The sequence below is a fragment of the Ahaetulla prasina genome, chromosome 7 (genome assembly GCF_028640845.1).
Source record: "Ahaetulla prasina isolate Xishuangbanna chromosome 7, ASM2864084v1, whole genome shotgun sequence".
Taxonomy (NCBI): Eukaryota; Metazoa; Chordata; class Lepidosauria; order Squamata; family Colubridae; genus Ahaetulla; species Ahaetulla prasina.
Window position 1 is genome coordinate 96,013,466 of NC_080545.1, and position 14,476 is coordinate 96,027,941.

Genomic DNA, 14,476 nt, shown 5'->3' on the forward strand with positions numbered 1-14,476 from the left:
TTTAAGCTCATGCCGACTGCTTCAGTGACTCCATCCAGCCACCTCGTTCTCTGCCGTCCCCTTCTTCTTTTGCCCTCAATCTTTCCCAGCATTAGGCTCTTCTCCAGGGATTCCTTCCTTCTCATTAGGTGGCCAAAGTATTTCAGTTTCCTCTTCAGGATCTGGCCTTCTAAAGAGCAGTCAGGGCTGATCTCCTCTAAGACTGACCGGTTGGATCACCTTGCAGTCCAAGGGACTCGCAGGAGTCTTCTCCAGCACCAGAGTGTTGTGATCCGCCAGAAGCCTGCGGAGCTGGCAATGGAGTCGGACAGCAATGAGGCTGAGGTGGGCCCAGGGCCATCGGGGAGTGAGGTGCGGACTCCAGAGCCTCCAGAGTCTGATAATAGTGAGGCAGAGGAACAGGAGGAGCCTGTTCCTAATGCACGCATGAGAAGAGCCGCCAGAAGGCAAGAGCAGCTCAAGCAAAAAGGACAACTCAGGAGTAGGGCCAAGAGATGATTGGCCCCTCCCATAAGGCTTAAAAGACCAGCAACAATGTTTGGGCTTTGCCGGAAAACAATGTTGATAGCTTCGTCTTCTTGCATTTATTTTGTATCAGTGTCTTCTGAACTTTTGCCAAGAAAGGCCTTTGGCAGTTTGCCTAATTGGACCAAGGTTTGCGATAGGATTGAGGAATTTGTGTTGGGAGGAATTTGCTTTAATTTAGTTGAACTACGCTGAGAATGAAGTAATTCTCAGCTGCTCAAATAATTTTTTTTTTCACAGACTGGGTTTCCTACTACCTATTTGGGCCTGGGTCACAACACAGAGTTCAAAGGCCTCCATTCTTTGGCGCTCAGCCTTCCTTATGGTCCAACTTTCACAGCCACACATTGCAACTGGGAAAACCGTAGCCTTGACTATACACACTTTTGTTGGCAGGGTGATGTCTCTGCTTTTTAGTACGCTGTCTAGATTTGCCGTAGCTTTCCTCCCCAGGAGCAAGCGTCTTTTAGTTTCTTGGCTGCAGTCCCCATCTGCGGTGATCTTGCACAATTACAGGCATATATTTTTTAAAAATCACTTGGGATGTGGCTGCAAATGTCATCAGGATTCGAACACAGGGCACCCGGGACTCATAAGTTTTTGCTGATTTTTTTTTTTTACAACTAGCAAGAGACCTATTTAAAAGACCAACCCAATTCTTGCAGGATCTCCGGACACAGGGTTTCAAATCAAACAAGATCCTTTTTTTTTTTTTTTTGCATTTTCAGTTTTTAGAGACGCATCTGGCAACATTTCCGTGGCTAAGCAAAGACAGTGTTTTTTTTAAAGTGAGCTTTGCCCCATTTTAAGACCTTTCTTGCCACCGTTGCTAAGGGAATCGGTGCAATTGTGAAGTTAGTAACACAGTAGCGACGCGAATCTGGCTTTCCCCCGTGGACTTTCGCTTGTCGGAAGGTCACAAAAGGGGGATCACGGGACCCCCGGGGACGCTACTACTGTCATAAATACGAACCAATTGCCAAGCGTGTTAATTTGAGGATCACGTGACCATGGGGATGCTGCAACGGCCGTACGTGTGAAAAACCGTCATAAGCAGAGGTGATATTCAGGCGGTTTGGACCGGTTCGAGCGAACCGGTAGCAACAATTGCGGCTGGGTCCAGCCACCCACCCCAGCGCTATGCCATCCTATTTAGCTATGTTTTCGAGGCTGGGTGCATGCAGGAAGACAAGGCACATGTATGGAAGGCATGCACGAATGCGCACAAGCGTGCGGGCGGCAAACCGGTGGTAAAAATATGTACAACCCACCTCTGGTCATCAGTCTCTTTTTTTCAGTGCCATTGTGGCTGTAAGTCGAGAACTATCCAAGGGTAAAATGCTCCCGGTTTGGACCGGATCGCCTGATCCGGTAGCAATGGCGGTGGATGGTTCGGAGAACCAGTAGCAAAAATCCCTGCCCACCCACCCATCCATCCATCCCAGCTGAGCCGCGTGATCATCAGAGGTTTTTTGGGTTTTTTTTACTTTTAAAAGCATTTTTTCTTCTGCTGAAAAAATGCTTTTAAAAGTAAAAAAAAAAGCCTTTAATGATTGCGTGGCTCAGCTGGGATCGTCAGATGCTTTTAAAACCTCTTCGGCCAAAGAGGTTGTAGAAAATTCTTTTTCTACATTCTTCCGATGATCCCAGCTGAGTTGCCTGATCGTCAGAAGCTTTTAAAAGCATTTTTTTACAACCTCTTCAGCCGAAGAGGTTGTAGAAAAAACGCTTTTAAAAGTAAAAAAAAAGTTGGCCACACCCACCCAGTCACATTACCCACCCACTACCAAACCACGCCCACAGAACCGATAGTATCAAATTTTACATTTCACCCCTGGGACTACCTATAAATTTAAGGCTGCAATTGAGTTCTGTTGTGCCTCGTCCTCCCTCCTCTCCTCAGCTGGGCCCGTCCCGTCTATACCCGGGCCTGTTATCAGACTCGGAGTCTGACAATGAAGATGAACAGCCTGTCATGCCTCCAGCCCCCGGCTCTGGCACCATGCCCGGACAGGATGTCAGGAATGAACAAACAAACCTCACTCCTACAGCATGTGAGCAAGGAGCCAGCCACGTGCTGGAATTACCGACAGCAGATTCAGCTGAAGAGAATTCACAGTGGGAGGATCCTCGCTTCCGGAGATCTGAGATGCGACGCCAGCAGAAGGAAGGGAGGGGCAGGCCTGGATAAATGCTGAGTCATGGAGCCACACCCCACAGCCTATATAAAGGACCGGCTTGTGGCATTCCAACCTTGAGTCAAGCAAAGTCTCATCTAGTTTGCTGAAGTCACAACTTGGACTCCTGCCTGCCCTGAGAAACCTGGAAGGAATTTGGCAAAGCTGCAGAGGCTTCGTTGCCCTGCTTGATACGGACTTCCTAGACCCGGTCGTCGGAGTGGGACAAGTTCCATAATTAAAGAAATTCCTGCCTTCCACTGTTTCGTTTTGATTTTTCAATACTTTCCATGCAATCTCTGAAGACGCTTAAAAGGGCAAATTTGCAACTGCGGAAGCCGCCGTGACTTACCGTACTCGCCAAAGACAAGATAGGCGCACTGACACCACGCCACGATCCACGAGACCGTTTTTACCCCGAGCCAGATCAACAGCATTCCCAAAGTGGCATCCAAGATGAAGTTCATCAGGTAACTGTGGCAGAAGCAGGAGAGAAAACTTTTTCAGAGAGCCAATGGTGAAGGACCAGGCTAGAAACCAAGAGACTGTGAGTTCTAGTTCTGCCTAAGGCTGGGCAATTTTGGGCCAACCACAAGGGGGCTTATAATCCCACTATAAGGATGAAAGATGGCTCGGTGATTTTGGGCCCATCACCAGGAGACTGTGAATTCTAGTCCTGCGTTAGGCATGAAAGCTAGCTGGGTGACTTTGAGCCCAGCACCAGGAGACTGTGAGTTGTAGTATTGCATCAAGTATGAAATTCAGCTGGATGACTTTGGCCAATCACCAGGAGACTGTGAGTTGTAGTCCTGCATGAAGTATGAAAGCCAGCTGGGTGACTCTGGACCATTCACTAGGAGACTGTGAGTTCTAGTCCTGCCTTAGGCATGGAAGTCAGCTGGGTGACTTTGGGCCAATCACCAGGAGACGGTGAGCTCTACTGTAATCCCATTATAAGGATGAAAGCTGGCTGGGTGACTTTGGGCCGGTCCCTCTCTTTCATCCCAACCCACCTCACAGGGTTGTTGTGGAGAAAATAGGAGAGAAAGGGAGCATTGGGCATCTTTACCGCCTTGCATTATTTATAAAAATACTAATTAAACTACAGCTATATAAATAATAAAAAAATTAAATAAATATGTGAACTCAGTCAGTCTGAGCTGCAAACTATCTAAATCCAACTATATAAAGGAAACCCAAGGAGGAAATTGATTATGGATTCTCATTCGCTACAAAGCTGTGGTGTCTAATACACCACCGTTTCCCCATTTAGATGCAAAAAACAAACCATGGCTTGCTGCGAACCACGAATCTAGGGGGATGGAAAGACTGTACAGTGTTGTGGTCCGCCAGCAGCCTGCAGAGCTGGCAGCGGAGTCAGACAGTGAGGAGGCTGGGGAGGACAATGGGCCAGTCCTGGAGTCAGGGGAAGGCTCGGACGAGGGCTCTGCATCAGAGGCAGAGATGGGAGGAGGAGCCTGTACCTCGTGTACGCATGCGAAGAGCTACCAGAGGGCAAGAGCAGCTAAAGCAAAAGGAACGACTGAGGAGTAAGGCCTGGAGATGATTGGCCCCTCCCAATCATCCCAAAGAGCAGCAACAGCTCAAGCAACAGTGCTACATTTGTTTTGTTGTCTCCTGTTTCTGAACTTTGTGGGGTTCTTGCCAAGAAAAGCCTTTGGCAGGGTGCCAAAGACGACAAAAGTTTGTGATAAGGTGGAAGGTCTTTTTCAGAAGGACTTTGTTTTGGACTTAATTTGGACTAAGCTAAGCATGAAGTAATTCTCAGCTGTTCTAATAAAGTATGTTTGTTTAGGACTGATTGTGTCTGGTGATAATTACTTGGGCCTGGGTCACAACATAAGGGTTTAAAGGCACAATTTTTTCTTACACAAAAAAAACCAAACTCACAGAGAGCATGGATCTTTTTCCGTCAGATCAGACAGGAAGACGTTGGCGAAGTGGATGAAGAGAGCTCCCAGGCCTTGCTTGGAGGTGTCATAAAACCTTGAAAGGGTTTGGATTCAAGAGACAACAGTGCTTGAAAGACCTGGGAGAGAATACATTTCCCAATGTATTCATCTTTATTTTAGCCAAAATTCATTACCAACTTTTCCAAGAGAAAATATCTCCATCTCCATATATATATTTATCTATCTCTACATCTCAATCCATCTTTCTCCCCTCTGCATGCCTCTCTCCCTCCCTCCCCCTCCTTTCTCTCTCTCTCTCTCTCTCTCTCTCTCTCTCTCTCTCTCTATATATATATATATATATATATATATATATATACATACACATATATATATATATGTATGTATGTATGTTTGTTTTCTGAGGTTTTCGCGGGTGTTTGTATGTAGGTCTTTGGTTATTCGGGTTTTCTCCCGCGTAAAATTGGAAATGTCTTGGCGACGTTTCGACGAAGTGAATGAGACTTTTCTTATTCATTTTTTCGTTTCGACGAAGATGAATGAGACTTCGTCGAAACGTCGCCAAGACACTATATATATATGTTTTCTGAGGTTTTCGCGGGAACCAAACATATATATATATATATGAAACACAAACATATATATATGTTTGTGGAACACAAACATATATATATATATATATATATGAAAACATATATATGTTTTCTGAGGTTTTCACGGGTGTTTGTATGTAGGTCTTTGGTTGTTCGGGTTTTCTCCCGTGTAAAATTGGAAATGTCTTGGCAACGTTTCGACGAAGTCTCATTCGTCATCTTCAGGCTTCAGCTTCATGCTTCATGCACAAAGCTTGCTCCCAGAACATATATATATGTTGTTTTCATAGGTTTTCATGGGTGTAGGTATATAGGTCTTGGCATATTCAGGTCTTTTCCCGTGTAAGGTTGAGGGTATCTTGGCGACGTTTCGACGAGGTCTCACTCATCATCTTCAGGCTGGTGCTTTCGGCTTCGTGCACAAAGCTAAAAGCACCAGCCTGAAGATGATTTATTTATTTATTTATTTATTTATTATTTTGATTTATATACCGCCCTTCTCCCAAAGGACTTAGGGCGGTTTACAGCCTAGTAAAAACAAGAATCACAAAAATTAAAAAACATTTTATAAAAAACGAATTTAATTAGGCCAAAAAGACTAAAACTCTAGTAAAACCCCTATTAAAACTAAGTTAAGCCAGCCCTGCGCGATGAAACAAAAATGTCTTTAGTTCACGTCGAAAGTTCGCATCGGAGGTCAGGGAGTTGTCGTATCCCCGGAGGCAGCTCGTTCCAGAGGGCAGGAGCCCCCACAGAGAAGGCCCTCCCCCTGGGGGTCGCCAGTCGACATTGTTTGACTGACGGCACCCTGAGGACATCCTCCCTATGGGAGCGCACGGGTCGATGGGAGGCTATTGGTAGCAGCAGGCGGTCCCGTAAATAACCCGGTCCTATGCCATGGAGCGCTTTAAAGGTGGTAACCAACACCTTGAATGATGAGTGAGACCTCGTCGAAACATTTTGCTCCCACAATCTCCCTCACACACACACCACTCTCTCTCTCTCTATTTTACCATATTCTCCAAGATCGTCTCTCTTCTTTGGGCTCCTTAAATCGTTTGACTGTGAAAAGAAAATATTTTTTTAAAAAAAATTGAAAATATGATAAATGAAAAAATGTATTTAACAACAATCTGGCTAGTTGGACCTTGAATAGGTTGCATTCAGTGTGTTCATACGGCCTTCCAGAGACCCAGGTTTCGGAGATGACCCCTAGAGCCAGAGACGACTGGACTTTTTAAATCTCCATTCTAAATTGAGGTCCTCACATGATTGGACCCAATTTTACAATGTTTTATGCCGTTTACCATGTAACAGCTTTGTGCTAAGGAGTTCTACTTCCCCTCCCCACCTGAAAAGAAATCTTTCCAAATGCAAAACACAAGCAGAGGAGAGGAGTTTCACTTTCAGTTTTACTTTCACAACAGGAAGCAGCTTTACTAGAGAATACTTGAGCTAAGCCACGCCCAGCCTCCTTCCTGTCTCCTTGCTCACACAGCAAATACTGTTTGAGTATTTCCAAACACTCCTCAATTCTCTCACACACTGACAGGATGCTAGCCTCCTCTTTGTGGCAGCCCCTGAAATACTGGAACTCTGCTATCATGTCCCCCCACCCCGAAAATCCTTTTTTTCTCTAGGCTAGCCACACCCAAATCCTGCAACCATTTCTGATACGTTTTAGTCAGGGGTGAAATGCAACATTTTTCTCTACGGTTCTGTGGGCGTGGCAGGGGAAGGATACTGCAAAATCCCCATTCCCACCCCACTCCAGAACGATACTGCAAAATCCCCATTCCCTCCCCATTCCTGGGGAAGAATACTGCAAAATCCCAATTCCCTCCCCATTCTGGGGCCAGCCAGGGGTGGTATTTGCTGGTTCTCTGAACTACTCAAAATTTCTGCTACCGGTTCTACCGGTTCTCTGAACTACTCAAATTTTCTGCTACCGGTTCTCTGAACTACTCAAAATTTCCACTACCGGTTCTCCAGAACCTGTTGGAAGCTGCTGAATAGCAGCCCTGGTTCTAGTCTCTGGGCTCTCTGTATATTCAATCTGTTTTTTGTAATTTGTTGTCCAAAAACAGGATAAAAACTGGATGAAAAGTTTACCTGGAACCTTTTCTGGAGGGGGGGGGGACAGCCCTCCAAAAATAGTTCTCACAGATTTTGTCCTTCCTCTCAGCCCCTCTTCATCCTAGCCAAAACTCTATAATGCGGTATTATTACTGAATTAATGTCTATTGTGCAATTAATTATCTCCCTATCAAACCCTCTTTTGTCTTTAAACGCCACCGTTTTACTGCCTGTGATATTAATTACGCTGCCTCTGATCACTCGCTCAAATTTAATGGAGCTTGGTGGGAAGGCGCAGAGCATTAGCTCTCATCATTTTTAAACTGCCATCTTATCACACTCTGTTCAAGCGTTCCTAAACAGGGCTCACAAAGTATTATTTCCTATTGGTGGAAGATTTAAAAACATGACAATCTAGGGATCAAAATCCAGGGATCAGAACAAAATGCACAGGTACTGTATATGTGGTACCTTGCTCAATAGTAGTAACTGTGAAAGGGATCTTGGAGTCCTAGTGGACAACCATTTAGATATGAGCCAGCAGTGTGCAGCAGCTGCCAAAAAAGCCAACACAGTTCTGGGCTGCATAAACAGAGGGATAGAATCAAGATCACGTGAAGTGTTAGTGCCACTTTATAATGCCTTGGTAAGGCCACACTTGGAATATTGCATTCAGTTTTGGTTACCATGACGTAAAAAAGATGTGGAGACTCTAGAAAGAGTGTAGAGAAGAGCAACAAAGATGATTAGGGGACTGGAGGCTAAAACACATGATGAACGGTTGCAGGAACTGGGTATGTCTGGTTTAATGAAAAGAAGGACTAGGGATGACATGACGGCAGTCTTCCAATATCTCAGGGGCTGCCACAAAGAAGAGGGAGTCAAGCTATTCTCCAAAGCACCTGAGGGTAGAACAAGAAGCAATGGGTGGAAACTAATCAAGGAGAGAAGCAACTTAGAACTAAGGAGAAATTTCCTGAGAGTTAGAACAATCAATAAGTGGAACAACTTGCCTGCAGAAGTTGTGAATGCTCCCACACTGGAAATTTTTAAGAAAATGTTGAATAACCATTTGTCTGAAATGGTGTAGGGTTTCCTGCCTGGGCAGGGGGTTGGACTAGAAGACCTCCAAGGTCCCTTCCAACTCTGTTATTATTATTATATTTTACAAGCTGAAAACTCAGTTTTTCTCTTTGAAAACTTGTCAACTTCCTGGATAGCAAAAAACAAACAAACACCAGAGCCTGCACTGGGTGGAATTTCAATTCTTGCTTAAAAAGGGGTGTGGGGTGGGGGGGTTGATGAGGTCATGAAGATGTCATCTTGCAAAAGATTCGCTGCACACAACTGGTGTCATTTGTTCAATAGGCACGTGACCTCAGAAAGGCTTGGATCAGAGGCTTGTGGGAACATTTCTATTTTGTGTTATGAGAGAAATTGGACACGGCTGAAAATGGAAAAGATTTTTGATGTCTGGAAAAAACCTAATGCAGCAGAGAAGGGGTCATTGCGTTGCTCCCATTATATTGCGAGATGAGTGGCCTATAAATGGGATGGGATGGAATAGAATAGAATAGAATAGAGAATGGAATGGAATGGAGAATGGAATGGAGAATGGAATGGAGAATGGAATGGAATGCAATGGAATGGAATGGAGAATGGAATGGAGAATGGAATGGAATGGAATGGAATGGAATGGAGAATAGAATAGAATAGAATAGAATAGAATAGAATAGAATAGAATAGAATAGAAAATATGGAATGGAATGGAATGGAATGGAATGGAAAGAAATGGAATGGAGAATAGAATAGAATAGAATAGAATAGAATAGAAAATATGGAATGGAATGGAGAATGGAATGGAGAATAGAATAGAATAGAATAGAATAGAATAGAATAGAATAGAATAGAATAGAAAATATGGAATGGAATACAATGGAATGGAATGGAATGCAATGGAATGGAGAATAGAATAGAATAGAATAGAATAGAATAGAATAGAATAGAATAGAATAGAATAGAATAGAATAGAATAGAATAGAGCAGAATAGAGCAGAACAGAATAACAGAGTTGGAAGGGACCTTGGAGGTCTTCTAGTCCAACCCCCTGCCCAGGCAGGAAACCCCACACCATTTCAGATAGATGGTTATCCAACATCTTCTTAAAAATTTCCAGTGTTGGAGCATTCACAACTTCTGCAGGCAAGTGGTTCCACTTATTAATTGTTCTCACTGACAGGAAATTTCTCCTTAGTTCTAAAAGTTGCTTCTCTCCTTGATTAGTTTCCATCCATTTCTTCTTGTCCTGCCTTCAGGGGCTACATTACATTGTTACGACCAAAACCGGATGCAGAATTCCAAGTGTGGCCTTACCAAGGGTTTATAAAGTGGTATGAACTTTATAAAGTTATGAACTTGATTCTCTCCCTCAGCTTATGCAGCCTAGAACTGTGTTGGCTTTTTTGGCTGCACACAGCTGGCTCATTTTGTCGGGAACACCCCCCCCAAGGGAAGGAGGAGGGAACTAAAAAGTTCCAGACATGAAGCAGACTGCAGGGCTTCTTCAACCCATCCCCAGGGACTATATTCCCCCCCACCCCGTCTCCCCCTCCCATTCAGCTCAGCTTCTCCAGATGGCCAAGTGGGTGAAACAATGGCAAAAGACGCCAGAGCAGCTGCCCCACAGAAAAGCCAGCACAGCCTCAACGTTGCCAAGCTGAGATGCCAAATCTGGCAGGGGAGACCTAGGAAAGGAAAGGCCAGGCTGACAGGATGGGGAAGACAAAAAAAAGTTTGCGGCTTTTGAGTTTTTCACTACGGATGGCCCAGATACCCCGGGCTGTCTTGCCACAGAAAAGCCACATCTGATCTCTTAAAACTTTCAATAAAACAATAAATTGAAGCCTTAAAATTGTACGCCGATTCATAGCTGGCTGGCTGGCTCGCTGGATATGTAGATAAATAACTGTAGACAGATAAATATAGAACTAGATACATGACAGATAGACAGTGATAGGCAGACAGGCAGAGAGACAGATAGATACAGACAGACATAACGATATAGATGGATAGATAGATAGATAGACAGACAGACAGATAGAGATGGATAGAGATGGATGCATGGATGGATCCTAGATAGATGAGGGAGATTGGATGGATGGATATGTAAATAAATAACTGAAGATACACAAATAGAGATATAACTACTAGATACATGACAGATAGACAGTGATAGACAGACAGACATAGCGATATAGATGGATAGATAGACAGACAGACAGACAGACAGACAGAGATTAATATAAAGATGGGCCTCTGTGGCTCAGACTGGTAAGATAGTCTGTTATTAACACAGTTGCCTGCAATTACTGCAGGTTCTAGTCCCACCAGGCCCAAGGTTGACTCAGCCTTCCATCCTTTATAAGGTAGGTAAAATGAGGACCCAGATTGTTGGGGGCAATAAGTTGACTTTGTATATAAATATACAAATAGGATGAAGACTATTGCTAACATAGTGTAAGCCACCCTGAGTCTTCGGAGAAGGGCGGGATATAAATGCAAATTTAAAAAAAAAATAGAGATGGATGGATGGATGGATGGATGGATGGATGGATGGATGGATATGTAGATAAATAACTGTAGATACGCAAATCGAGATAGAACTAGATACATGACAGATAAGACAGATAGCGATAGACAGACAGATAGATACAGTCAGACATAGCGATATGGATAGATGAATGGATAGGGAGGGAGGGAGAGAGAGAGAGAGAGAGAGAGAGAGAGAGAGAGAGAGAGAGAGAGAGATGGAGGGAGGCAGAGGGAGAGGGAATTAGGTAGACAGAACCAAAAAGACAAGATTCAGTTTAAACAATCAAGCTTCTAGATCTCACAATTGCAGAAACAAGAATCACCCAAATTTGAAAAGTTTCTGTTATGGCTAGGAGTATTATATGAAGGAATGGGGAGCAGTACTCATTCAAAAACCTGATATGATTTTGATTATGTTTGCATTCCTTGCTTAAGGCGGGACAAAACTGTTCAAAAGCCCCCACTGAAGCCAAATGACTCCATGCCCAACTTGGATTTGATTTGAACCCCACACAAGTCTGATTTGAACCCAGTCTAAGACTTTTGAGATTGGGGGTTCCTTCCCCAGCATCTCTTCAGACCCAACAGGTGGGAGGGGGGAAATAGCAGGGTACCAAGTAGGTAACCTTCCAGGCTGCCGTGAGATATAATAAATTGGTTGACTTTTCTCCCCGATTCCTGGGACACAGCTCTTCTGTCTGGCAACATAATCACAGGATAAGGTCTACCGGCAAATCAGTCATCAGTTAAAGGCCCTGGATGAGGTCAAGGCTTCCCTGAAGAAGACTCAGTTATGGCAGACGAAAGAGAGAAGCAGTGAGGATCAGTGAAAGTTAAAGAAAAAGAAAGAGTTTTCTTGCATTTAGAGAGGCTTCTCAAAGAAACAAGCATTTTGCCTGCCGCAATCCACCTGAAACACACTAATTGGCCATAGTTTCTTTACACACAGTGGTCCTTTGGTGTCGCTCTCCTAGCTTCTCTATCTCAGAAAGTTGGATATATCTTTGGTTACCCCAGGCAAATACTGTGCCAGGAAGAAAGGCTGAGCAGAAAAAAGAAGAGAAAAGAAGGAAGTTGGGAGAGAGGAAGAAAGGAAGGGGGGAAAGGAGAAAGGAGAAAAAGAAGGGAAAAGGGAGAGGGAGAGGGAGAGGGAGGGAGTTAGAGAGAGAGATGGAAAAAGGAGAAAGGGAAGGGGAAAGCGAGAAAGACCACAAAGAAGAAAAGGGAAAAGGAAAGGAAGGAATAAGGGGCAGAGAGAAAGAGAGAAAAAGTAAAAGAAATGAAAGAGACAGGGAAGAGCAGAAGTGAAAAATACAAGAGGGAGAAAACAGAGAGAAAAAAGAAAACGAGGAAGGGAAGGGAAAAAGCTAGAGAGTCAGGAAGGAAGGAAGGAAGGAAGGAGACAGAAGCAATCAGGAAATGAGAATGGAAGGAGAAAGGGAAGGGAAGAAGCTAGGAAGGAAGGAAGGAGAAAGAAGCAATCAGGAAATGAGGGAAGGAGAAAGGGAAGGAAAGAAACTAGGAAGGAAGGAAGGAAGGAAGGAAGGAAGGAAGGAAGGAAGGAAGGAAGGAAGGAAGGAGAAAGAAGCAATCAGAAAATGAGAAAGGAAGGAAGGAAGGAAGGGAAGGGAAGAAGTAAGAAAGACAGGAGGGGGAAAAGGAGAAAAGAAGGGAAGGAGAATGGAGGAAAGAAATGGGGCAAAAGAAACAAGGGGATGTGGAGAAAAACGCAGGAAGAAGAAATGAGAAAGGAAAGGAAAGGAAGGAGAAGGGGGGAAGAAAAAGAGAGAAGCAAGAAAGAAAAGAGAAAGAAGGGCAAAGTAAAAGGAACGGAAGGAGAAAAGAGAAAGAAAGACAAAAGAAGCCAGAGAGAAAAAGAAAAGAAGGAAAAAAGCGAGAAAAGGAGAGAGAGAGAAAGTAGGCGAAGAAAGAGAAAGCGAAGTCACTCACGCATCAGCGTGCTGAAGGCGACCAGAGCCAGCAGCGCCTGGACAAAGACCCCGAAGCGGTCGAGCAGCGCCCCGGGACCGCAGCCCTGCGGCCGGATCCTGACACGCGTCACGTTAGGTGCCGGGAGCTCGTCGGAAAGCAGCGCCATCCCGGACCGAAGCCGAGCCGAGCCGAGCCGCGCCGCGCAGCAGCAGCAATGCTCCCCTTAACCCGGCTCAGACTCAGCTGCGGGCGCGGGATTTGAACGCCCAGATGCTTCCTCGGGGAGGGGCTAATAACTCTTTTTCTCCCCCCCCACCTCCGAGGGGGGAGGGCACGGCTCGGAGGGAGGCGGGGTGGGGGCGCCCAGAGGTCCCAGCTGCTTTCAAAGCCAAGCCACGAAATTTGGCTGGGTGGGTTCCCCAGGACAGGCTCAGAATCAAGGCGGGAAGGGACCTTGGAGGTCTTCTAGTCCAGCCCCCTGCTCAAGACTCTGTATACCGATTCAGACAAATGGTGGTCCAGTCTCTTCTTAAAAGTCTCCAGTGGTGAAGCAGCAGCAGCAGCAGCACAACTTCTGGTGGCAGGCTGTTCCACCGGTTAATTGTCCTCACTGTTAGGAAGTTTCTCCTTAATTCTGGATTGCTTCTTTCCTTGATTAGTTTCCATGGGTGGTGAAATTCAATTTTTTTTTTACTACGGGTTCTCTGGGTGTGGCTTGGTGGGCGTGGCAGGGGAAGGATACTGCAAAATCCCCATTCCCTCCCCACTCCTGGGAGAAGGATACTGCAAAATCTCCATTCCCACCCCACTCCAGGAGAAGGATACTGCAAAATCTCCATTCCCACCCCACTCCAGGAGAAGGATACTGCAAAATCCCCATTCCCTCTCCCACTCCTGATAGAAGGATACTGCAAAATCTCCATTCCCACCCCACTCCAGGAGAAAGATACTGCAAAATCCCCATTCCCCGTCAGCTAAACAATGTCGGCTGGCGACCTCCAGGGGGAGGGCCTTCTCTGTGGGGGCCTCTACCCTCTGGAACGAGCTCCCTCTGGGGCTTCGTCAACTCCCCGATCTCAGGTCCTTCCGCCGCAAGCTGAAGACGTTGCTGTTTCGAAGAGCAGGACTAGCTTGAACGTAGTTTTAAATTGGGGTTTTTAAATCAGGGGTTTAAATGGGTTTTAAATTTGTATTTAAAAGTTTTAAGGCATCAACTGAATTTAATTGTCTATTCTTTTTGCTGTTTTATATGTATTATATGTTTTCTGTTGTTTTATTGGCTGTGAACCGCCCTGAGTCCTTCGGGAGATGGGCGGTATACAAATATAATAAATAATAATAATAATTCCCTCCCCACTCCTGGAAGAAGGATATTGCAAAATCTCCATTCCCTCCCCACTCCTGGGAGAAGGATATTGCAAAATCTGCATTCCCACCCCACTCCATGAGAAGGATACTGCAAAACCAGCTCCTTGGTTCTCTGAGGAGCTGAGAGAGATGAAGCGCCGGAAAAGACGCTTAGAGAGCAACTGGAGGGCCAGCCGTTCCGAATCTGACCGAACACTAGTACGGTCTTATGTTCAGGCCTACTTAGTGGCGATAGGGATGGCAAAGCGGGAATACTTTTCCGCCCTTATCGCATCAGCAG

General features: G+C 45.1%; 1 protein-coding gene across 1 annotated transcript in view; it reads right to left on the reverse strand.

Moving 5' to 3' along the window:
- Window positions 1-12,994, reverse strand: part of LOC131202595 (store-operated calcium entry regulator STIMATE-like) — a 55,284-nt gene extending 42,290 nt beyond the window's left edge. Inside the window, exons 1-4 of the mRNA XM_058191697.1 lie at window positions 12,847-12,994; window positions 6,243-6,291; window positions 4,614-4,709; window positions 3,055-3,176 (exon numbers count right to left, since the gene is read on the reverse strand). Of these exons, the coding sequence (XP_058047680.1) occupies window positions 3,055-3,176; window positions 4,614-4,709; window positions 6,243-6,291; window positions 12,847-12,994 (415 nt within the window). The remainder of the gene's footprint in view (window positions 1-3,054; window positions 3,177-4,613; window positions 4,710-6,242; window positions 6,292-12,846) is intronic.
- Window positions 12,995-14,476: the final 1,482 nt, after the last annotated feature.